General features: G+C 44.9%; 1 protein-coding gene across 3 annotated transcripts; it reads right to left on the reverse strand.

The window, feature by feature from the left end:
* Window positions 1-1,241: 1,241 nt before the first annotated feature.
* AMOTL2 (angiomotin like 2) lies at window positions 1,242-21,931 on the reverse strand. 3 transcript variants are annotated; one of them, XM_020786396.3, is made up of 10 exons: window positions 21,793-21,931; window positions 17,640-18,495; window positions 13,623-13,881; window positions 10,674-10,818; window positions 9,679-9,771; window positions 7,675-7,970; window positions 6,308-6,600; window positions 5,551-5,750; window positions 4,598-4,768; window positions 1,242-3,474 (listed from the first exon to the last, which is right to left on the reverse strand). In XM_020786396.3, exons 2-10 carry the CDS (start codon window positions 18,398-18,400, stop codon window positions 3,416-3,418), a joined length of 2,277 nt encoding a protein of 758 aa, XP_020642055.3. In that variant the 5' UTR covers window positions 18,401-18,495; window positions 21,793-21,931; the 3' UTR covers window positions 1,242-3,415. The 3 variants fall into 3 exon arrangements, with proteins under 3 accessions (XP_020642055.3, XP_020642056.3, XP_020642057.3); XM_020786397.3 differs by having other exon boundaries at window positions 21,607-21,834; XM_020786398.3 differs by lacking the exon at window positions 21,793-21,931 and adding an exon at window positions 20,618-20,892.
* Between the last annotated feature and the right edge of the window lie 1,107 nt (window positions 21,932-23,038).

Genomic DNA, 23,038 nt, shown 5'->3' on the forward strand with positions numbered 1-23,038 from the left:
AAATTAATTCTTACTAGATACAGAGAGCCTGAAGTATAAGACGGACCCAGTACTCTGGGCAACTGCTACACCTAGGTGGCCAGAAAAAGGTAGATCTGGATCTAATGGTAAAGATCTTGTATTACTTTCTGCAAGGGTTTCAGACACCCAGCTGTTTCTTAGCAGCAGCCATAACAGCATTACAAAATGACTACTCCATGCAAAATGGCGCTACTGAAATGGAGATAACCAGGAACAGAGCTTGCAAAATGTATTTCATGAACTAAAAATCACAGAAACTCCCAGCCAAAGTGGCCTTTTGGGCCTTTGCCAACCTGGAAAGTTGCTCTTCCTTTGCATCGCTATCCAGAGTGGCAACTAATTGTCAATTTGAAACCACAGGTTCCTCATGTTCAGACCAGACTTTGGAGGTGACTGGTAACTTACAATTAATTCGTATCCCCCAAAACATATTGCGTAATCGTTGTGATTTGACAAAGGATAACTTCACTCCTTTTAAAGTGTAATATTTCAGTTACATTTATAATTAGGTGGTGGGTGATCTTGCTAAAAACTAAAGAAGAGATATCACATTGTTCAAATGCTGGCTAGTGCTATATCTTTTGTAGTTGCCTCATCCTCTGTAATGGGTGTTAAGGAGACAGTAAGGTGGGCAGAAGGAATTATGTTTGCACCATAGGAGTTTCTAAAACTCAGATAGTTTCCAACTCCACCCCCTTAAATATTTTTAAGTTATTTTTGAGAAATGGAAAAATACAGAGGTACGCACTATAATAATAGACAACTCTTTGGGTCTTTGAAATAGGTCGTTATGTACTGTCAAGCTGCTTCTGACTTATGGTGACTCTATGAATAAATTACTACCAAAAGGTGCTATTATTAACAGTCCTCCTTAGGTCTTGCCAACAAGAGGCTGTGGTTTAGGCCCAGAGGACAACAGCACAACAGTCTAAGCTCCTAAAGCAGGGTTCCCAACTTTGAGGTCCTAGCTGTTCTTGGACTAAAACTCCCAGAAGCCTTCACCACTAGCTGTGCTGGCCAGGATTTTGGGGAGTTCTGGTCCAAGAACATCTGGGGACCCAAGGTTGGGAGCTATTGTCCTACAGCATGGCTGGACTATGAGGACACATACATGAGAAAAGGTATAGATACTGTACTTGCTCCCTATGTGTAGGTTTCATCATCCTTCCATCTCCCAGTTAGTAGCACAGATAACGCAACAGAAGAACACAGCCTCAGGCTTATTAGACAACTTTTTTTATTAAAATATTGTTATACCAAGTGGAATGCTACAGCAATCTCGGTATAGGGTGGCATAATAAAAGTCAGGTTTACATTTAAATACTTAAGATAACTTAAAATGAATCAAAAAAAAAAAAAAAAAAACACCCCTCACTGTCTTTGGCAGAAAAAAGTTCACAGCACAAAAATACTTAAAAAGGAATACCAAATATTAATATGCAATATATTAAGCTGTGTTTCTCTTTCTCGTAACTTTTTTTTGCTTTGTTTTTCACTTTGTAAACAACGCACAATAACTGAACACTTTTTACATACTTACGGAGGGGGATTTTTTTTCCTGCTTTTTAAAAATGCAGTTGTCCAGCAAATGCACATGTTTAACAGAGATAAAGGCAAAGATGGAAGTGTATTAAGGCAGACTCAAGAAAGCACCCAAGTTCGACGGAGTGAGTAATGCATTCGTATCAAATTCAGCTACTGTCAGAAGCCAGCTGTCAGTAGGCAGGTGAGTGTTAAAAAGATTTTACTGCAGATGCTGGAGTGATTCCTTTCCAAAGAAAGGCAGGGAAATATCTGTACTTAATATCCAGTAGTAGTTCTAAAAAACACACTTGGTTTATAAAATTGTTCTTCACCTCCATATGCACTCACATCACTCTCTCAAATGCCCTTTACTTCTTTATGGGGAAAAAATACTCCTACATGCTGGCTACTTGGCCCACTTCACAAACATACCAGCTCAACACAAACCCCCGCACACATACCGCATCATACTTCACCCATGCTCTCAGAGTCGTTTCCGATTCACTTTTTGAGTTCTTTCTAATGCAAACCATGATCATTTCTCTCTGTAAGGACTCCAGTCCAGATTTTACTTGGGACCAGCTGGTTTTCCCTGCTGATGCAATGACCCCAGTGCTCTTACACCAGCCAGGGAATCAGGGCCATTCATCCCAAATGCAGCTGTGCTGATCTACACCACATGGGGATGCATCCAGTTTAGAAGAGAACAACTTGGAAACAGCAACAGGCATGAACAGAAATGAAACACTTGGCTCTCATTCCTGCACTGCTGTTTAAACAAAGTGCAGGGAAATTCCAGTCTGAAGCATCATGGGAAATTGCTTCAAAGGAAATGGAATTTGAAGGACTCTGAAGGCGGATATTTAACTCTGGACAAACAGGATATTAAACGGAGGAAAAGAAAAAGCAAACACTAGAGAGAAATCTAAAAACAAGACTAAGGGGGTTGGGGAGAGAACAGTTTTAAGTAATATGGAGCAAAACAGAGAGATCAGGCAGATCCACTGCAAATAAACAGAACGGGGGCAAAAAGAAGCAAAATAGCGGGATCGTGGCCGTAATGTTGATTGCTACTGGGCTTGTACTTAAGAGATTATTTACAAAAACAAAAATGGAAGTGGCATTCATTTGTCTACCACCTCCTTCTTCCCCAGTACCTATGGCAGGCCTTGTGTTCTTGCCCAGAAAATGGTAAGAGAACTTACTCCCCAATTATCTGCAGCAGCCCCTCCTCTTGGGAGGTGAAAAGTGGATTTGGGGGAAGGAGACGGTGCGGGAATTTCAATCTACCCACAGCAGCACCAGGCAAACCCTCTTTGAATAGGATAGCTTACACTTCAGGTCCAGGAACCTGCCAGGAGCCCCGCAAAACAGGCCGTCGTCTGCCTCTTTTTCAGCGCCACTCACCATACTGCCATCTGTAGTGCCACTCCCTGGCAGCATAAGATTCAACCTGCCTTTCCCAATTTGCATATCCATCTCTTGGGAAAGCCAGTGGCAAAAGAAAGGTGGAGCAGCTACCGCTGTGTGCCAGCCCCAGCCTCATTACACAGCCCTCCAGCTGTTGCACAGTCCACTGGAGGAAAAAGGAGGAAGGAATCTGTATGGCAAACAAAGGGTGCTCACAACCCAGAGATGTTGGTTCTGTTGTTGTAGTTTCACAGCTCTCCAAAGGCAATGATCTACTTAACGTTGTCCTCCAGCTTCTCTTGCAAAGTCCTTTGTCCCACTTTGGGCAGGCTGTCAAAGTGGCCTCAGTCTTTGCTCCATCAGTCCATTACTGTCCACTGATAAGACAGCAATCTGCTAAAGCAGAGTAGTAGTAGCTAGGCTTGGGCACATAATGTGCACAGAAAAGTCACTGTCCTTCTCAGATGAGAATCTCCACCATATCTGACAGGTCCAGGGCTTTAGCAGCTGGCAAAGTCTCTGTAAATCAAAACACACACACATGCATGTCCTGTTATCAGAAAACCTTTCAAAGAAGAATTTAGCACATTTGGCAGCAGGGTAATGGAAAAATTCACACTAAATGTTAGCAACTAGAATAAATGCAGCCTTAGAGCCAGAGTGCAGACTGACATGGCCACCAAGCAACTAACCCTCTTGCGCTAACACAAATAAAACACGTGGAACACACCAACTGATTGATGCCTCAGGCCAGTAGTTCCCAACCTTTCAGTCCACAAATGTTCTTGGACAAGAACTCTCAGAAGTCTTCACCACTAGCTGTGCTGTGAATTGTAGTCCAAGAACATCTGGGGACCTAAGGCTGGGAACCACTGCCTTAGGACACATGCTGGGGGAGCCCAATCACACCCAGGACCCACAAACATTCTAAGCATATATGTAACCTTCTGCCACCTCTACTGGCCTCCAAAGCTTTTAGATTTCTGGTTTTCAGCCTTCACAGAGACGCCCCCCCAGCCCAAAACAGGGAGGGAAATGTGTGTGTGTGTGTGTGTGTGTGTGTGTGTGTGTGTGTGTGTGTGTGTGTGTGTGTGCGCGTGTGTGTGTGTGTGTGTGTGTGTGTGTGCGTGCGCAGATATCCAGATTTCATAATCCTGACATGGACCATTCATTGGAACTGTGAAACTCCTCTCCAAAGTATTTGAACAGCAGGATGTTGAGAGGAATAGGCTGTACTACGGAGAAAGAGGCCAGTAGAATGATTTAGAGAGTTCCACTGGAGTTTCTTCATAAGCCACCGTTTCATTTTTCTCTCCTTCCCTGCCCTCTTCCCTACTCTGTACTCCCTCCTCCCTGCAACCTCCTTCAGCCCCACCTGCTCTTCTAGGATAAGCCTACACTGCATTGCACAAAACTCATGATTAGTCACTATGGCAGGAATCTTGATCCTGGCATTTAGCCTGCAGCAAACAGCTCAATGTTCACCTCTGAGTTATGTGAACCTTGTCAGGCATCCCTGGCAGGGGAAGGCAGTTCACTGGGTGTACTTGTGAGCGCAGCTAATAGCAGACTTCAGAAGAGAAGGTCATGCAGGCACTGTGGTAGTCCTGAAGCCACTTGCAAGTCTACGGCTGGGTCTTACCTAGGGAACTGGCTGTAACACTACTGCTTTCAAGTTGGTGGCACTCAGTGTCATCATCCTGGATGCTTTCGGGCAAGCCTTCCGTTTGTGTACTTCCATCTTTGCTGCCATGTTTGCTATGGAAGGAGACACAAGTTGATGGGATGAGGCTTTCTGCTGAGGCTTTAGGTGCTGCAGGAAGAAATAAAAGGAGCTCTTTTTAGACCAACAAACTTAGAAAAGTTAGAATAGGCTCACAGAGTTTGAAGAGATGTCTAGGCACAAGCCTACAATTAAAGGAGGGAAAATATCTACAACTGGATGATAATGTCATCTGCATTTTCACTTGAACTTGAGCATCCACAGGAAATATGTTGGGGTCAAGGTTTATTGCCTGAACTACCACTAGCCTGTGCACCATGAAATGTTACAGGTGGTAACATGTGGAGGTTTAATGAACAATCAAGGAAAAGAAGCCGACTGAAGGGAACATCCTCTCATGCTTCTAAATTCTGACCGTTCCCCTGCAAGGCTCGATCCAGACACCACATTCTTGATCCTCTGCACTCCGATTTGGAGGATCAGGAACATGACATCTGGAATGAAACACTCTTGGAAAGACCAGGCAGCAAATAATAATTGCGACCAAACCACGACTTGAAGTAGTTTTAGAAACCATGGCTTTGCAGCAAAGCTGACTTGATGCAACAGCAAGCTGTGGATATTCCAAACTGCTGTACTTTGTTTTCCTGATCCTGGAAATTAGGGTGGACCAGAAAAATTAACACCTTTGGGTGTTAATTCTTCCTAACAGCAGAATTCTAAGTGAATGACAAAGAATGCAGATAACATACAAAAGATGACCACCATCTAATGCTTCCTGGGAGGAGCAGGAAAAAGGGCCCTTACAGATACACTAAAGCTAAAGAAGCCCTCCCTTCCTGTCTCCTAATAACAAGTATAGCTTTTATTACCTGGACTCCCTTGGGAAACACGGTCACTAGCAGAGGTGCCTGGCCAATACTGGGCTCCTGACGCTGTGAAAATGGATGGCACAGACTTGGCAGGCCGCAAGGAGCCCTGGTGAGCCTTAGCTGGATCTTTACGAGAGCGCTGCTTCAGGACTTTGATGACAGCATCTTTCTCAAGTATTTGAGCATGAAGTTCTTTCAACCTGGGAATGAAAAGAAACAATGCCATAGGAGGGAAAACACGTGTGAACCCAAGGGCTTCCTTGGCCATTGTAGGAAGCGCTCTTCAGGCGCCTGCAGGAGGTCACTCAAATGAAACCCCCTTCAGCACAGCCAACAGTGAAGGATCACGAGCCATAGAACAGCTCATAGTACGGCTTGGAAAACCTACTATTCTGAACTACTCCCAGAATCCCTCATGCTGGCTGGGGGCATTATACTGGCTGTGGCAGAAGAGAGGCACATTTCCAAGCCCAAAGTCCAACAGCATCTGGAGGGCCATGTGATTCTCACTGTTGTATTACAAGCCTCCAAAAGCAGATTTGCCTCACTTCTATCTAGCAGATGAAGAGCCTTGATTTGACACAACTGCTCTGGGCTAGTCACTACCCACAAAGAACACTCCCTATTCTTTCACCCCATTTTGACATTCAACCGGCACGGAACTCAATCTGCAAGCCATGTTCTCCTTCAAAGACCATTTTTCTCGTTCCCTGAGATCATGCCATAGAATAAGCAGTGAACCCATAGTAAAACTAACCTGTTCTCCATCTCCTGATGCTTGTGGTTTGCCAGCAAAAGGTCCTCATCAAAGCTGTTATTGGGGGAGTGGCGTGGGGAGTGGTTAATGATGGTGGTGTCCCGTTGCGCGGCAGCTGTGGCTGCAGCATCCATTGCAAACTGCCTCATGGTGCACTCTTCTAGATACTTTTGTTCCCACTTGGTCATATCAGCCTCCAAGGCTAGGATCTTCTCTTCTTTTTCTCTCAGCTGTTCAGAGAGGATGTGTGCATTCAATTCAGGGGGTCCTCCACAAGGCGCTCCCATCTGTCTCTGGATTGGCAAAGAAAGAGAACACCAAACCACGTGACACCACATTTCATGCCACTGCTGGAAACAGTCTAGTCATACATATGTTGTAATGAGTCTAAACCTGGGGACAATACAGATTCTTGACTCAACTGTTCAAGAATTTGGGCTTTTTTGACACTGAAAGGAATACACACTTGTTACACGTATACTTTGCAGCAGGATTTTCTCACCTGACATGTGAATCACATTTATCATTCAATGTTGAGGGCCTTCAGCCTACCCCACCATTCAATATTAGATGCTGACCTCATCTCTGCTTACCAATTAGCTGTAATTCTGGCAGTTGTAGAAATGGTAGCCACTCACTTTTCAAATATAACCTTCCCTCCCTTTAAATGTAAGATTTAAGTGACTAAGCTTCTAAGATTTATGTTGTATTTCCTTCTTTGCTTCCAAATGAGGAAAGTAATTTAACTTCTGTTGACAGTGAAACCTATCTTGAAATACCATGCCTTTGTGCTACCTTTCCTGGCCCAGTTCTTTAAACAAGAAACTCCTTTTTTCAAACTATCAAAATCTTAACCACACACTACCCTCCGGGGTATCAATCTGTACAGCTGGCTGTTAATTTGTTAATTAGAATGTTCCAAATGTGATTGCCTGGAATTTAACAATAACCTTGCATGTCTGCCTTCAGAACCAATAACTCATGGGACAATCTGGATGGATGTATAAAAATACAACTGGAGAGGAACTACATCTCTAAAAACTATTATCTAACTGATATTCCAGAAACATTCTTGAAATTATCAGACCAAAGGCATCACCATTCTACAAGGCTTCCCAGAAGAATGTAAGAAGACAGATTGGATCCAAGGCCTATCAAGGCCAGGATGTCAGCTAAGTGCCTAAGGGAAGCCCACCACTACTAGGGCGTGTGTGGTTTTCTCTTCAAGTTAATACAAAGTGGAACTGCTCGCCCTCTACTGAGGAGAGCATAATTCATCAGATGGTGGCTGACCCAGATTCATAACCTCCTACTCGTGTCCAGAAGTATACTGTGCTGCTGGCCCACCTCCTTGGCATTCCACTCACCTGCTGAGCCCGTAGCATCTTCAGCTCCTGCTCCAGGCGAGTGCGGAGACGCATTTCCAGCTGTTCACGCTTCTCACAAGCTGCCTGGAGCTGCACTAGTGCTTGCTGCAATCTCTCCACTTTCTCCACATATGCTCGCTTTTTCCGCAGCTCATCCTCCATTTTGGCAGCCCGTGTCTGGGCACTGCTCAGAGCCTGTTCCAGCAGCTCTGCTCGCCGACGTTGATCTTCATTGGCACCATGTAGCCGTGCAACTTCCCGCTGTAACTTCTCCCTTTCTTGCTGATACTCATAATCTGGAGACAACACAAGGAGGGGCTGTCACTAACACAAATTGTAGGCTTGAACCTCTTCCCTATTGCAGAGATTGACACTGTAGTCAAAAATATTCCTTCACAAAGAAACATTTTAAGTAAAATAGCTACTCTCCAAGTTGCTGGAAGAGAAATGGGTGTTGTTTCCATTCTGAGAAGTTCCTGACTATTGACTTGTTTAATTATTGTACAGTGGGGTCATACCTGACCTAGTAAACTGAGACACATAACTAACAGAAAACACACTGGTGCCAAGTTACTTCTATGAGAGGAAGTCCATATATTTTTCTGTTTCTTTGATTTATATACCACCCCATTAATGCAGGCACTACTCTGTTTAGCACAGGAAATAGAAGAATGAAGGAATTTGCAGGAACATCCTATAATATTCTGAGCTTCTTCAAAGCAAGGTTGGAGAATACATGGCCCTCCAGGTTTTGTTGGACTACAACTCCCATATAATCCCCAAACAATAGTCAAGCTATTTAAGAAACATGGCAGTAGTGCTCCAATAACATCTGAAAGGCCGTGGGTTGCCCATCCCTATCTTACTGTCACCAGTTTTACACTACAGACACTGGAGGGGTTACACAGGCACCTCCCATTTGTCCTACCGGATCCAGAAGGACAGAAAAGATGGGCTATGCTCTTACAGTTTTCCTCATGGTTGTACAGATACCACCCATGATCTGTCCCACAAACTTCTAAATCTCATGTACAATGGGACTACAAGAAAATGAGCTTTTTCCTTCGCCTTCCAGACACCAAGGGACGGAAGCTTGTATGGTGCTACAGGTTACACAAGAAAGTTGCAAGGATCCAAACAAAAGACATTGCCCCAACTCCTTTGAAATTTCCACGAAATGACCGAATAACTAAAATAGTTACACAAGCCATACTTAACTAAGAAATCCTAAATACTAGAGGGGCGCAGATTTGTGTTTTTTGGCTGCCACTCCTAGCATTCTCCCGACAGCACGTTCCAGCAGGTTTAGTCCATAAAAGCAAAAACAAAAACAAAAATCTGTGTGTCTCTACTGAATACAATGCCGTGCACCTCCTGAAATACAGTTTGTATTATTCTGGAGACTTTGTGTGTAGTCTTGTTATACAGATGTATCTGCAAGGCCAGTAAGAAAGCGAGGAAGGGTGTGGGGAGAAGAAGCAATCTTCAGGAAGGAGTAGTTCATAGCATTGTAGATTGAAAAATTAAATTACCTCCCACGTCTCCTCCAGGTAAATTCCCATTGCTTGGCTACCATCCCTCCTTCCTCAAAAATCCAGAAAGATGGAGGGGGCGGGGGAGGAGAAAAGGGGAGAGAGAAAGATTGAGAGAGGCAGGCATGACAACTTGGACTTTGGACTCTCAGCAGAGGGAGTAGAGCCTGTATGCTGGAGCAGCCGGAGCAGCCACTGGAATGCAAAGAATCCAGGTCACACTGATGGCTGTAGTGATTAATGGCTCTAGTTTAAGTGCCAAGAACAGCTTAGCGCTCTCTGGGGAATGGCAAAAAGCTTCCAAGGGAGGATCCGCCTACTCCTCAACCTTAAAGGGACCTTAAGCTTTCTGTCTTTTCCAAGCCACCAGCAGCAAGAGTTTTAGGAACAGCCTGAGGTAGAGAGAACAGCTCAATTGGATTGGAACTGTTAAGTGCAAGAGCAGAAAGCTTTTTTTTAAATAAAGACTTACTCTGAGCAACAAGTTTTGCCATAGTCCCTTGGTTGCCATCTTGGTTTTCTTGTGCCCGGCTGGTCAACTGCTTGTTCGCAGATTCCAATCGCTCTGGGAGAAATTGAAAGAAAAAAACATAGCTGATCTTGTAATTCATGTCAACGTTCAGGGATTGCCAGTGTTAAGAGAATTTCAGGGCTCAAAGGGACTCCATGGGTCATTTAATGCCAAAGAAGGGGAGCAACAGCTAAAGCACCCCTAAGGGATGGCCACCCAACATCTGTTCAAAAGCCTCCAGAGAAGATGCGCTGCCAAAACTATAGGCCAGGAGGGGACAACCCATGACCCTTTAGATGTTGCTGCTGGACTGTAAAACTCCCCTAAGCCTTAGCCAACCAAGTCAATGTTCAGGGATGAGGGGAGTGGCAGTCCAACAGTATTTGGCAAGCCAAGAGTTATGCAGCAGTGTCAGAGATATGTGGCTGCTGTCCATGCAATTCATTAAGGGATAGGGACCAAGGGGAGAAACCTGTTTCTTATACCTTTGGATCACAAACAGAAATGTTTCTTTGGGTTCCAAGCCTTAAGAAAATCTGCTGCCAAATGTCTGTCTAATTCTCATTTTTTTTCTGTCTTGATTTCCCTAATGCCAAAGTCCTTAAATCTAATTTTTCAGGATACTACAAAACAAACCAGTTCACTTCAAACCAGTTCAATTTCCGAGTTATGGTTTGGTAGAACCTTTGGCTCTGGAAACTTTTCAGAGTAGACCTCTCATCAGGTGCACCCAGCACAGCAAATAGTAAGGTATTGTTGGAGTTCTCATCCAGAACTTCTGGAGTACCAAAGGTTCTCCACTCCAGATACAGGATTATATGTAGAGACATGGATTCTTTTACAGGTGAGTGGTACTGGAAGCTTTCCAGCATACAACTTTCTTATAATTAGTATCTCCTGATTTACTATCCACCCAGATAATGGGGCTGAAAGCGCAGCCCCGGGCTGCCTCTTACCTTTCAGATCACGGTTGAAGTCCTGCATCCGCCTGATCTCCCCATCCTTCTTGTTCCTCATGGCCTTCTCCAATGTCTCTCGCTTTGAGGAAGCTTTCATAAGGTTTTCATAATCCTCTGAAATTCGCTGAATCTCTGTTTCCAACTGAGAGAACCAAAAATCTTCATTTGCAAAATAATTCATACAAGAAAATCCCTGAACATTCTCAAAACATGTATTTCACCAACTGAGTAGGAAAATAAAAGACTGGTATATATCTCTTAATATTTAAATCTCAAGGTTCCGACATGGATTTTCATGCAACAATCCACTCTGACTCATGAAATAATGTGCTAGAAAAGCTGAACGCTGAGTAATGTATGAATGGATAAACTACATAAGAGAGGTCTTATTTGGTAACACTAGGGTGGACTGCAAGAACACATGGCTGTTTAATTAATTTCAAAGCAGATTAATGTTTGTGGGCAGTATATGTATGTTTGTTGATACAGTTACAAACCAAGGAAGACATCTATATACTTGTACGTGTCTGTGTGCATACCCATGCACATATATGCACACTCATATACATAGGTAAGCGAGCACACGTCTTTTAGAAATGCAGCTAAGTTACCAATCAAATAAAACTTCCTGCAAAAGCTATGACAGCACTGCTGGACTCTATTATTTCAGGATACAACTTAAGCAAGCCACTGAGCAGTTTTGCACAGCTCATAGTTCAGAATACCATTTTCTGTTGGTTCGCTGAACTACCCAACATAGTGCTGAGAGCACAAGCCTTGGCTTAAGTCAAGAATATGCAGCCAAATTCATGATAACAACTACTGAAGACTCAGCCTGGCTGCAGCCCCGTGTGTGTGTGTGTTTTAAAAACAAACATGTTTTTAAAAGTAAATTATTCTCCCTCTTTCATAGGAAATATTCTACAGCTGTCCTTCTCTCCCTTGCCTATGGAGTCCTAGCTGGCAGAGTCTGGCCTTTCAATTCCATGTTCCATTTTTTACCCTTTTCCTTTGCAGGCCTGGCACATTCTCTCTACAGCCCCACCTCTGCAGCCACCCTGGCACGTGCCCCCTCCCCAAATAACTCCCTGGTTCAGAGTGGAGTTGGCTTGCCCTTGGCTGCAGCCAGGCTATGACAGGCTTCTCCTTGTGTGCCTCCACACAAAAGACTTTCTGTGGCTCGCCTAGCCCAGACCCCAAGAGGGAGGGCCTGATAGCAAGAGGGCACAACTGTTAACGGAGGTACTGAATGGCCTCTTTTCTATCCATTCAACAACTGCTTTGGCTTAAGACCTGGTGTGCAACGTGTGCCTGCACTGCACAGCTGTTTAATGAAGAGAGGGACAATTAAAAAACATATTAAAGGCAAAGTGTTTTTATGACAGCTGTTTCTGGGGAACAAAGAGGCAAGAGACTGGGAATTTCAGGAAACTTTGCTGAAGACAAGACTGGACCTGTGAAGTATTCTGCAGAGCCCTAGTCTCTCACAGGGACCATCAGGACTGTTCCCAATCAAAATGGCTGTTTCTTAACAGCATCGATAGGCGACAGATGACTGCTATCCTAACTGGGATCTATAACCTGAAGCCACATAGAGGCATTTGGCATGGAGCAAAATGACACTCAACCATTCTTCCATTTTGATTTTCCATTTTCCTCTATTGAAACAGACAATCTCCCATTGAAACAGATAATCTCCCATTGAAACAGACAATCCAAGAGAAATCAAAATGGGAGGTGGCAACCTAAAAGCAGCCCAAATGAGCTTCCCAACAATGCATGAAAACAAAGAAAGTTAAGACTGTTGAACAGCTGAAAGGTGGCAACCAGTGGCAAAGACCGCTGTTGAAGTGCCAAGAGAACCACTGCCAGCCAGAGTAGATTAGATGAAAATACAATCTACGCTTTATATAAGATGGCTTTCTCTTTCTAAGGTAGCATGTACCAATACCTGACTTACAGAGAGCTTCCTGCACCCATGACTATGCAGCACATATGGCATTTTCCACCAAAAGGACAGAAGAAGCCACATCTGCCAAACACTTCCTTGTCTCTCAGGTAGTCATTCATACGTTTCCCACCCTTGGTTGTAAACACCCAATAATGCCTTTCAAAGCTAAACTTCAGCAATATAGCTTTTGAAGGACAGCTAAGGGAACACACTTTCCCCTTCAGAGTGTTCCAGTTAACTAGCGTTGCTCAGACACAGAGCCATCACTACTCTGAAGACACCATTTTAGCAAAAGTTGAATTCACTGTTGATAAACAAGCGCTGGATGGGTTCCCTGCAATCACACCCCATTAAAAAGATCCTTTGCGTTCTCTCTCTTTTGTCTTGCCTTTTTTCTTAAATCACAGCAAGTTGAGTTCTCTCTATTTCCATGTTGAATCAGGGAAAAGGCTAGGAAAGAGTCAATAAAATGGAAAAATGGTTGTTGTGTTTTTTTTGGGTTCTTTGGCCATGTTCTGAAGGTTGTTCTTCCTGATGTTTTGCCAGAACAACCTTCAGAACATGGCCAAAGAACCTGAAAAACCTACAACAACCATCAGATCCCGGCCGTGAAAGCCTTCAAGAATACAAAATGGGGGAAAAATCCAATTTTAAGCAAAGCACAGGTAACCCAAGTTCTTCAATGTCAGCAAAGAAAACAACTATGGCAAAAATCCGGAAGCTGGAGATTTGTGGTTTAAAAAGGAACTTTGCTAAATCCTCATAAAAGCACTCTTCAAAGTTGCACTGCTATAAGAAAAGAGGTAGTCAGCCAGTAGCTTTAGACTATCCTTTGTTTACATTAAAGATAGAGTTAAACTCTAGATAAACAATTAGATGGGCAGAAAACCCATTTGCCTGAGCAACAGCAACCTACATATGGATCTGCACATATCACGTGTGCTTCTGTCAGGCATGCTGCTCAAAAAGAGGCACACAGCAGTCTGCTCCTTTACCTTCTGGATTCGGCTGGCTTTCTCACTGCAGCTTTCCAGTTCCCGCCGGAGCATCTCATTTTCCCTGTGAAACTTCTCATTCTCTCTCGCCAACTTCTCATTCTCCATCAACACAGCTTCTATTTGGGACAAGTGGTTACTGGCAGAAGCAGCCTGGGCTGACATAACAGCCTCCATGCCTGTCAGGGATCCCAAAGGGCTATGGCATAGGGTAGCCTGCTGTGGCAGGAATGCTTGGGACATCTGAGCCTGCATCACCCTGGAGAAAAGAAAAGAGAGAGTAAACAATAAGCATCTTGTACCTGGAAGACCTCAACACTTTTGGGAGCCTTGTGGTGCAGCAGTTAAACTGCAGTACTGCAGTGAACACTCTGCTCATGACCTGAATTTGATCCCAGGCTCAGGGAGCTGGCTTGAAGTTGACATAACCTTCCATCTTTCCGAGGTCAGTAAACTGAGTACCCAGCTTGCTGAGGGAGGGAGCAGTCATCCTTCTGAGGTTGGTAGCTGAATACGCAGCTCGCTAGGGGAGAGGGTGGGAATGTGTACCCTGCACAATTGAATTGCAACCTGCCCAGAGAAAGCTTTAAGCACCACAGGGCAGTATACAAACAGGACACTTTGCTTTTACTTCTCTTTGTGTTTTTGGGTCCTCCGCCCCCCCCCATACTGTGCAAATACATAACTTCAGCTCATGTGTGTGGCACAAATATATAAACCAAATCATTAAGTCTTACTACTATTATTATTATTTACTTTAAGGTTCAATACTACAGATACTTCTAAATCTTCAGTCTTGGGGTGGGGGAGAGGAATCTATACAATATAACTTGTGCTAGAGGCTGCTTTGCCTTTGTCCTGTTTTTCCTCTCCCTGACAGCAAAGAAGAATCTTTAGGTTTCAATCAAACTCACTCTCTCTCTCTCTCTCTCTCTCTCTCTCTCTCTCTCTCTCTTGAGTATGCATACATGCACAATTACAGGGTAATTAGCAGCCTGTACCATCCATTTTTGGACTCTTGTCTACAATTTTTCTGTACCATCTATGAAGAGGTTGTGCCAAGCCTGAAGAGGTGGAATTTTCTCCATAAAAGTTTGCAATTTCTTTTATTTTTTAGTGGCCCAATAAAAGGTATTGCCCATTCTTATATTTGTATAATCTTGGGACCACATTGCCTTTTCCTTGTTATTTGTGCATCTTGTTTTAAGTCTCTAGTATATTCATCATCACTCAGTTTTTCCCCTTAAAGTTGTATAAACCATGCTGAGTTTGGTATTAAAATTCTGAACATGCACAAATAATACAAAATAACTCCCAATGCATTGTTTGAGTAAATGTAATACCACTTCATAATGTACAACCTCCACAGCATCAATCAGTGCTACCCGACCAACCAAAAATCACCCCTTACAGGGGTCTTCTCTCAAGAAACGTCAGGGCCAATCAGAATGGTGAAGAACAATGCCTGGATCAAAAGAGGTGACTTTTCAGAGCCAACCTGTAATGTTACGTCTTTACAATTTACTCTTCCCACAACTTTCTCCATGTTGAAACTAAACAGCAAGCTCAGAATTAAGTCCCACATATTCTCCCTTGTCTTATGCTGAGGTAACTGAGCACGGGACTGCTCAATTTGGCATGATGAACGCAACAAAGGTATCAAGAAAACGAATGGAAACTGTGCAAGAAGGATGTCTTTAGATAACAATGTTTAAGTCCTCTGAAACAATATTTAAGGTTGAAGCTGTTACTAGGATGGTACAACTAAGGCCTTGATCCAGAGCACCAAAATTTAAACAGTGCAAATATTTGCTGCTGGAAATTTGCAAATTCCATTGTTGGTATTTGCTGCTAGAAGGGCGTAAACACACCCACCACCGACATGTATATCATCTTCAGCCACTCTCCTCTCCATTCTTCTGCCCTCTTCCCACACAGACCAGTCTCATAAAATACAAGGTTAACCAAGAGGGTGACAAAGTTGTATGAGTGAAGTTGGTCATTATTGTTCTAGTCAAAATTTGGTCTGAAACCAAAGTAATAGTACTCATGATATGCATTTTTTTAAAAAAATGTAAGCTATTCATATCTTTTGTCTGCACTGGCAACTTGAATTTTTTAAAATACAACATGCCTGCCACCCTGGTGCCTGAATGGGAAAGACGCTTCCTGAAAAGACGTGGCCTCATCTAACTGAAGCTTGCTTGGTGGAGACTTACTCAGACATTCTTGAGAACTTCAAGAAAGCAAGAATCAATGCACCTTCCTTTCAGCATATAGCCCCCCCTCCTTTTGTTCCCCAGGAAAGAGTCTATTTCCTGTCTCCAACATTATCTCTTCCTGTCAGCATTCATTACACTCTGCCTCAGAGTGAACAAGCTATGGCCCAGTTCCCCTCCTCCTTCTTTAAAGCCATGGCTTGGCTGTAAGTCACACAGAGTGGCAGGCAATTGTGAAATTACTTGCTACTCTTATCCTTAGACATCTGTAGAACTCAATGATTCTTATGCTAATATGAAAAGCCTTTGTACAATGACTTAAACACATCCTGTGCATTGTCCAAGATACTCATTCACTACTACTGGCACAACTCATTACCTTAGGAATGCACTGAGGCCTACCTCTGGCTACGCTTCTGTTGTCTTGATGTTTAACTTTCTTTCACAGAAGAGAGGGAAGAAACTCCAGTTTTTATATAATCGCATGCAGATTCTACTGAGCATCACCCAATAGCTCTCCTTCCTGCCCTTCTGTCCATCTACTGCACATATAACATCACTGGCATCATCTTCCCAAACTCAAGGAGTAAGACTCCTTCCCTGCTTTCTGCATAGAAGTTGGCTCTGGGAGGGGGACAAATCCTGAACCCATTCTCTCCTGAAACAAACCAATGTGGACTCTATGTCTCTTTACTACTTGTGCCCACAGATGAGACTCTTTGTAAATGAGGCAACTCTGCCACTTCCCACAGGATGCTTCATTCCTTTGAGAATGGCTATGTATAATGGGGCAGATTTTACTTCCTCTTGGGCTGAAAGAGATCACTGTTAGCCAACATGCTGACTCCTCCTTGTTACTGGATTTTGTTGTTGTGCAAAAAAATAAAAATAAATCCCAATGTGAACCTCAATAAGATGCCTTTCTAAAAGAAAGCAAATTACATCATATAAAAGGGGAAAATAATTCCTATGAAGAAAGATAACTATTCTTATTGGCAGAAACAATGAATCTTGGACCTATTTAGCTCTTCTCAAACTAAGGCACAACACAAGAGCTGAATACGGTCCATTCTGAAGTTGGACATTTATTCTATTCCAGAACTGTTTCCCTTCCTTTAGGAAAAAAAGGAAGAAGCTGTCCATCTAATCAGAAGAAAAGAACAAGTGTATGCAGAGCCCTAACCAGCAATTATGGCAGCTTGGACCGTCCCATTGGTTAACTTTGTGAGATTGACATGAGTGAAAAAAGATGGCTAGATCTGAGCACTCAGTGATCACATATTGGCCCATTCTAAGCCCATCTGTGTTGTGTTCCCACGCGTTTGGAGAGAAGAAGCCAGAAGCAGTATACACACTCAGGACAGGAAGACTCACATCTTTCCAGCAGCAACATCTGTGTTCTTTAAATTCTGGCGCCCCTGATCACCTCCACACTAGTTACAGCTCTGAGTGTGTGAAGCAAATGATAGCTCAAAGGCTGGATTAAGCTAGCAATCCTCAAGCACTCTGGGGATCCCAGCTAAGAATGGACTTCCATAAGTAAATGAGTTTGAGTTGAGCTAAGCTGTACGCATCTGTTTGGAGACCTCATATGAAATCTTATCTTTAATCGCAACTGAAACTCATGAGGGCTTGTAAGAGAAATACAAGAGCACCATGTCACAATTCCCCATCCTAGTCCGCAAATGCACTGGGCTCACAAGTACAACTGTAAACTAGCAGAAAGGATGGGCCTTGTAATGCACTACATGTGGTGGTGATGTGAAGGCTGGTACACTAGACCAATATGATGGGTTACCTGATGTCAGGATGCTGAAATCCTGGACTTTCTCTATACTGATGCCTGGGGTCAGGAAGGTAACCACCTGATGCCTCCTGTGAAGGGATGAGATAGGGATACTCTGGAGGAGGGCCACAGGCCTCTGGTGTCTCAGATGACTTTCCTCTGGAGACAGAGAACTGATGGTTCTTAGAAAGCTGAGGGTAGCTGTGAGAGGAGCTCATGTGGTTCTGAGATTTGGCTCCATTCCTCTCAAGTGACATCTGCAGGAGCCGCTCACTAAGTGACCGCACATGTCCATGTTTCAGCTCTTTCAGGGACTCATCCTGGTGTTTGCTGCTGACATCTGAGGCATAAACCCTGCTACGTTGCCCTCCTTCAGTGTGTACCCCAGACAAGGCTACTCCAGCCTGTTGCCCTCGTTGTGAGGCATAATACTGGGAATGAGCTTTAGCTTCCTCATAGGTGGGGAGCTCCTCTCCCTTCTGCTGAGGCTGGTAGAGCCGATAGATGTTATTCTCCAAATACAGGTGATCGCTGTGATATTCCTGGCCCTGGGGCTCCTGCCTTGTGGACTGCTGAACCATCTGATTCTCTTCCTGGGTGAGACTTTCAAGCGAGGACCGTGGGCTCCCACCACTTCCTCCACCACCACCACCACGTAGGGCCTGCTGCTGGATTGCCAGGAGTGTGCGATTCTCTGTGAGGTTGCCATATCTCAGCTGCTCTTGGATGAGGCGGTGAAGGACAGTCCCAGAGGAATCCTCAGCTGTCCTCATCCTCAGCTCTTGGCTGTCCACTGCAGCGCTTTCCAAAGGCACACCAAGAAACAACCGTCCCCAATATTTAGTAGCCAATGTCTAGCCTAATGAATCTGAAAGAGAAAAGAAAAAGAGTCAGCAGATAGCACAGCTCAGTAACTAGAAGGTATCGAAACACTCTCATTTAGAAACCTCATTCAAGTCACTTCTCCCTCAGTCGCCATCTAGTCTACTTAACTGGGTTGTTGTGAGAACATAACTGTATTATTCCATAGCTGCATTATTTTCATATTTAAATTTCTTGGGGGGAAGGTGAGATGCAAAAGTGGCTAACATTTTAACTTGCTTGTTTTCTTTTTGAACTTGCTCACTCATATATATCTAAACTACCCATGAACAGTTGGAACAAATGTATGTGATTGCACTATGATTTCTTCCTGGATTGTTCCTGTTAAAATCCTATGCATCTTTATTCAGAAGCAATCAGCTTTACTTTTGAGGAAGTGTCCATAAAATTGCATTCTTTTTATTTTACTTATTTATTTATTAAGTTTATACCCCGTCCATCTAGACCCATGTCTACTCTGGACGGCTAACAATAAAAATAGAAGCTTTTTTAGCTTCAGGAAGTGTGAGAACTAATGTACAGTTTTACAACCTGGCTCTTATTCACAACAATCTTGTGAAGCAGGTCACAGATAAACAGGTAATGCCAATACGGTAAATGTCAGCCTGGAATAGCCAACAGAAAACCCAAAGGAAAAATCCCAGATTCCAGCCCAACACATGTGGTACTGAGAATAAAAAACCTTTCAGTTGTCTGAAATACAGCTCTGAAATACAAACTGGAAGTCTGTAGTTGGAAATATTACTTCTGTAGACTGCAATTCCCAGAATCTCCCACAACTTTCACAGACATTGGTCATACTGCCTAGAAGGCTCTGGGAGTTGCAGTCCCCAAAAAACAACACTCCACCTTTTCCAAGCTCTACTTGAGAACAAATAATATCTGCTTATTTCATGAAGAAAATGTGTTCTCTGGGGGAGATCATCCTAACAGGCAGTCCTGCTAGCCAAGACAAAGGCCAAACTCCAGGTCAGAACCGCTTTCTAAAAGCAAGCTGCAGAAGAGCCTACCTCCATCCACAGGAGCTTCGTAATCTCTCACTGGGATATGTTATTTAAAAACAGAAAAGTTACTTTTGACCAGTTACAAAACATGTCTCTGAGTACATTCTGGTCGAACTTTAATTTCCTTTAAATGAAGAAATTCACAAAGAAAACTCTGTTAGTGCTGCAAAGCAGCCGATAACTGATTTCTACAAAGGGACATTCCAGAGCGGCTGGAAACCCATCACGTGCCCTTGGGAGGCTTGCCTCCAGATTCCAGATTGAGACAGGAAGACTCTCTGGCCAGGGAAAGAAACTCCACACAGGCACAGGTATGAAAAAAAAAACATACGTACTGTCTTAAAAAATGAGAGCACAAGAAGTACAAAGCAGGTTCCACTGGGGCCATGCATGCTCCATCCACTTCACATGCAATGCTAGTCATAAAGCATGCCCATCAAGCACAAGGAAAAGATGGTAAATGCCAGCATTTAACCCATTTTATAACCACCATCTAGGATGCTTCAGAATCAAATTCCTGCAATGTAAAATAAACAGGCTTACAAAGCATGACACATATGTGGACCCTGGCCCAAATCAGAAAGACTGGGGAGGGCTAAATTATAAATCAAACCTAGCTTTTGACAGATTCTGATGACTTTTAAAGGTACCAACTGCTTCTTTGACATTTCTATAGCACAGTGAATTGCCCAAAATGCTCCAAAGTTTCAACTGCCTTCATCATTTTTATAAGCTCTATCTCCTCATCCAAAGTGGGTGAAAGAGCAACCTTTCATTAACTTAACCTAGACAACCAACCGTTCGTGACAATGAGACGTTATTTATTATTCCGTTCTTAATTGTCGCCATTATTTCTGTCCCACTTCTTTGCAGACAAAATCTGACGCCCGTTATCTGAATTATTTCTGCAGCAAACGCCAAAATAAAGCGAGTCTTCGCGCTCCTTGAAAGTTTGTCCCCAACGCGAGGCAACGAGGAGGCAACCCTCGCACCTTTCCACAAGGAATGCGCGTCCCACCGCGCTCGACCGGGGCGAACTCCTTGGAAACTATGCATGCCTTCTCTTTTTACCCTTGGGCTGCCCTCCAGCCGAGGAGAACTCACATTTTCCCCGGGATCGCGGTCTCTCCTTTAAGCGCCGCGCGCCGCCTTTTGTGCGCCCGTCCGTTTGCTCGCTCGCTTAATGGCCTGCGAGAAGTTTTCTCGCTCTGTCCTCGGGACTGAAGAAGGGAGGCTTAGAAACCCGGCACACCTCCCCGCAAAAACCTACGTCCATGCAGAAATGGGAGAGCGAGCCAGCGAGCGAGCGATCGCCCGAAGCGCACTCAGCAAATTGCCATCTGCGCTGCCTGGGTCGAGTTCCCTCGCCTGCCTGCCTCGCTCGCTCGCTCGGCCGCGGCTGCCCGCTCTTTGTTTTCCGAATACTTCTGCGCTGACATCATCGGGGTTTGGATTGCAATTAACATTCCTGCTAAGTGAGAACCCGCGAGCTCACGGCTCCGACAAGCAGCGGCGGCAGGCAAGACAAAAGCCAAGGACTTAACAGAGGAAAGAGATCGCGGGGCTGCTCACGGGCAGCAACCCCAACCGCAACGCGCGCTCCCCCCCCCCCCGATCCCAAAGGCCCGGCAGCTGCCGACACCCCAGGATTCCCCGTCGCACCCCCGCCTCCCCTCCGGCAAGAACCCCAAACATCTCCAAACACTTTCCCTCGCGGGTTTGCAAAACACCGTAGCCTCCCGCGCGCTACCTTGGGCAAGGGGCGATTTGTATATGCAGGGGCTGCGGGGCAGGGGGCGGATGATAGCAAGGGGCTCAGTGGGAATCGCAGACGCCCGAGAGGAATTTAGGCCTTGGGAAGTGGGGGGGGGGGGGACTTTCGCAACTTTTGTCAAAACCAAACCGACCTCAGAGAGAGCGCGCGAAGGCAGAAGTGGCAATAAACTGGGGGGTGGGGGTGCAATCACTCGGAGAATATTAGGAGCGAGGGTCCAGCGCCAACAAAGGAAGGATCCCCCCCCCAGCTTCTTCCCGAGGACGACAGATGTCACTCAGCCGCCGCCTCGCCTTTCCACTGGGGCCGCGAGACTTACCGGATCATAACAAGAGCTCCTAAATCTCCGCGAAATGGCCTCGCAATTCTGCTGGGACGGCTTGATATCTCTTTCCCCCCCCCTCCTTCCCCGCTCCAGGAGCTGAGAGCACCGAGAAACTCCCCGATCGTCAAGCAAGCAAGCGCGCGTACGCGCACACACACGCGCGCGAGTGTTCAAGCCTACCACAGTCCAGCAACGTGTGCGCTCCTCTCACTTCGGCCACGGCCTGAATGGGGTGGGTGGGTGGGTGCGTGTCGGCAGCCGCCGCCTCCTCCTCGCCCCGCGCCTGCCTACTGCTGGAAGGCAGGCAACGCAGCACAGCGCCTGCCTCCCTCCTCCAGCTGTAATGAGAGCCGGGGAGGCTAGCCTGCGCAAGAGGCGGCAGCTATGTCAGGAATGCGAGCGTTTTCAGCTCCGCCGGCCTCGGGGATCAAAGCAGCTAACTGCAAATAACCTTGCCGCCGCCGCTCCTTCTGCAGGCGCGCTTGGGAAACGCCAGAGCCCGGCAGGGGGCGCCCTGCAGCGTCGCCACTCCTGGTTCGTGGGGTCCGTGCGTGGGCTACGAATTCAGTTGGGCGATTTTGGCCCGTTATCGGGTATTTCGGAACAGAAGGGAAAAAAAAGTTTTCAGACGTCGTCGTCCCCCCCCCCCATCTATTTTGAAGAAGCCCACGATTTGTTAAAAAAATGAGGAGAAATAAGAGGAAGAGACCTGGGAAGTTCAGGAAGCCCTTGCCCTGTATTGAGGGCGTATGTGGGAGCTGAAATTTGGCCCTCCTTGTTGCATATCTTAAAAGAAGACGAGTCTGCTTCAGAGGCAGTTTGCAATCTGAATAGGGATGCCTCACCTTGAAATCTGAGACTGAGTCACCCACCTCATCAGACCCTGAGGTGCCCCCAGTTGGAAAGGCGCAGTTCAAAGTTCTTGGGGCCCCAAGGGGGGGATGCAAAAGTGGACAGGGGTCCTGCGAGTTAATTAATAGTAGAAGAATAATATTTATTAGGTTTAGCTTGATGAGTTATATTTGCCAGGATTTCCTTGTCTACTGTTAAAGATGCAGCTGCACTTACCTCTCCTGTATCTTGCGCTCCTGTGCAAAAATCGCCCTCTCCAAGCTTTGGGGCTTGTGAACTACCTTTTGGGCTAGACTCTAGGGATCTGTGGAATGTCACACCATTAACCAAATCTAAGCCATTTCTTATGTCACCGAAGGGTGGAGTAAAAAGCTGAATACTCATGGGGGGGACAGCATTTTTGAGGTTAAAAAAGTGTAAAAGATACTATGTGATTAAAATCACTCAATGGGGAATCAAAGCTACAGTATCAGTGTTTTATAAGGAGGATGTTAAGCCAAAATGAAAGATAACAAGGGACAACTCTCTCTCACACACACACACACTCACACTCACACTCACTCTCTCTCTCTCT

The sequence above is a fragment of the Pogona vitticeps genome, chromosome 3 (genome assembly GCF_051106095.1).
Source record: "Pogona vitticeps strain Pit_001003342236 chromosome 3, PviZW2.1, whole genome shotgun sequence".
In the NCBI taxonomy this organism is placed as follows: domain Eukaryota; kingdom Metazoa; phylum Chordata; class Lepidosauria; order Squamata; family Agamidae; genus Pogona; species Pogona vitticeps.